The 2692-nt window shown below is 46.0% G+C and overlaps 1 protein-coding gene across 1 annotated transcript; it reads right to left on the bottom strand.

Annotated features, from left to right (window-relative positions):
• Window positions 1–1457: 1457 nt before the first annotated feature.
• MISFA (mitochondrial sheath formation associated) lies at window positions 1458–2457 on the bottom strand. The gene is given in 3 exon segments (XM_082628246.1): window positions 1458–1777; window positions 1781–1807; window positions 2246–2457. Coding segments are annotated over 3 exon segments (159 nt in total). The 5' UTR covers window positions 2315–2457; the 3' UTR covers window positions 1458–1714.
• Between the last annotated feature and the right edge of the window lie 235 nt (window positions 2458–2692).

Genomic DNA, 2692 nt, shown 5'->3' with positions numbered 1-2692 from the left:
AGTGAGTAGCTATGGGACGGTTGGCCAGGATGCCAGGTGTGTAGAGGCTAAAGAGCCCTTAGCAGGAAGGCCCCATTCTTTAGTGACTCTGTGTGGTTAGGATCTAGCTGATATCTTATCTTTATTAACTCATCACCTGCCAAAATTTTGACTACTTGCTTTATGCAATCAGATGCAAAAAAAAAAACATTGCTGTGAACAAAGCCAAATAAAACACACCCTGGATTAACTGGGAGGAGTGACTGGCTACGTATGCTATAAGCAATTACTTAAATACTACTGTTAGGCTATTCAAAGAAGAAAAATCTTGCACTTTGCAAAATGGCACAGTTAAACCCTCATCATGCAGGGGAAGCCTCCTATCAACTTGCCTGAGAAGGGAAGAGAAGGAAGATGGGCTATTATGCCCATTTCATAGCTGGAGAAACTGAGGCACAGAATAGTTTCAGTGGTTTGGTCAGGATCACACTGTGGCAGTGGCTCAAGCTGAACAAGTGCCCAGTGCCTCCATCTGCATCCCCACCCACCCCACACAGGTCTGACTGTTGGGCCAATACTCTCATAGAAATTCTGGGGCAGATTGAGAAAACACACAAACAAAAGAACCACCATCGGGCTTCCCTGGTGGCGCAGTGGTTGAGAATCCGCCTGCCGATGCAGGGGACACGGGTTCGTGCCCCGGTCTGGGAAGATCCCACATGCCGCAGAGCGGCTGGGCCTGTGAGCCATGGCCGCTGAGCCTGCGCGTCCGGAGCCTGTGCTCCGCAACGGGAGAGGCCACAACAGTGAGAGGCCCGCATACCGCAAAAAAAAAAAAAAAAACCACCATCATGCCTTGCTCCTAGTATACCTGGGTCTGGGACTTGATAGATACCCATGCCTTCTGGAGGAGCTTCCCAGAAAACCTGCTCCTGTTATCGGCATATTACTAAATATTACTAAGACTCTTAGAGTTAAGTTTAACAATGGGAACATCTTTGAAAAAACTGGCCTGAATGACACGGGGTGGGATTTGAGAAACCCAGGAAATGGTTTGCTAAAAGGACACGGCTACTAATGTTTCCTATCGGCAGGCTGGTCTAGTGGAACGAGTGGGAGAGGTATTAAGTCCTGAGATCTATGCTTGCACCCCAGCTTCACAAATGGGTTGGTTTGTGTGGCCCTAGGTAAGTCACCAGTAACTCTTTGTTGACTGGTTCATTATTTTGCCTAGTTGTTAAGTTAGCATTTACTAAATGCTAATTGTCAAGCTTTGCAATAAATGCTTTACATGAATTCCCAGATGTAATCCTAACAAAAACAGAAAGATACTGGAACATCTCCATCATACAGATGAAGAAACTTGAGGTTCAGAGAGATTGAATTTTCTCAAGGTCACATGGCTAGGAAGTTGCAAGGTTAGGACTTGAACTCGAATTTACACTAACTCCAGTTTCAGAGTCTGCCAAAGAGGGCATTAAAAATGCCGGTCTAATTTATTACAGAGTTTGCATGGACAAAATAGATGGAACAGTCTTTGAAAAGAATACCCATGAGGTATGGTTATTGACAAATCTTTGAACCAGGGCTTGCTGTCCTCAGCAGTACTCCCCAAATTCTTTCCCCTTCCTCAGTCTATTTTATTTTCCAGAGGAATGTAAACTTTCCATTGAGATTTCAGGGTGCCACCGAGTTCTCTTGAAAGGGAAGAATCCAGCCCAACAGTCACGTCCACTCACAGCTGCAGATCTTCATCCAAAGTCCTGCTCCTCGGGTGTGTCTTGCTCTCCTGAACAGCCTACCTCTCTTTCCACTTCAGAGTTGGAGGCTGAGGAAGAAAGAAACTCAAAGGCAGAGCTGGCCCTACTCGTTGGCACAGTAGGTGACTGCTTCTGTATGTGACTGGAAGGGCTGCTGAAAAGGTCCCACCAATGTCCACATTCCCTTTCCTCCCAGCAATCACTGACCCACTTGTCCTGAAATCCAGAAGTCAGGCACTCTCTCCACCAGACCCCTTATAAATTCCATAGTGCTTTGAAATAAGTGATGTTAAGTACCCAAGTGGAGGGGGAAAGGCTTAAAGATGTCCCAATGGGATGGGAAGTAGCCTGGGGAACAAAGTTAGTTCACATCCTGACCTCTTATTAGTGGTGAGACCCCAACTATCTTTCCTGTTTGGTCAGAAACCCCATCTGGGAGGGTTAGCCAGAGCCAGGACTGACTACGAGGGATTAAGGTCACTTAATTAGGCAAGGTCACTACTTACCACGAACTCTGGAAATGTGCCCATGTAACATGCAAATCCAACAAAAAGCATCCAGCCAAGCACGATCATGATAATAAGTAAAACAATTTCTAAGACACGATTGCACAGCAAGACTATTCACCAAGATCTTGACAAAGGAGTATGCTCATGAAACCCTCAGTTGGTAGAGGTCTCGCGTGTCAGTTCCAGTCCTTAGCTCCAAAGGATCTGCAACTCCCTAGCAGAGAAGGTGGAGTCTAGTAGGGCGTTGTGACATCACTGATTATATGGCCCAGGCCACAACAGGTCAGAGAGACTGCCCCCAGACCAGCAGTTGAGCAGCAAACTAAGCTCTTTGAATGCGTTATCTCACAACAACAATATGAGGTAGGTACTATTATTTATCCCATTTTACTAATGAGAAAACTGAGGTTTACAGAGCTTGAGTGACCTGCACTAGGTCACACA

The sequence above is a fragment of the Mesoplodon mirus genome, assembly GCF_964341445.2.
Source record: "Mesoplodon mirus genome assembly, chromosome: 7".
Classification (NCBI taxonomy): domain Eukaryota; kingdom Metazoa; phylum Chordata; class Mammalia; order Artiodactyla; family Ziphiidae; genus Mesoplodon; species Mesoplodon mirus.
This window is presented reverse-complemented; position numbering and strand designations above follow the sequence as displayed.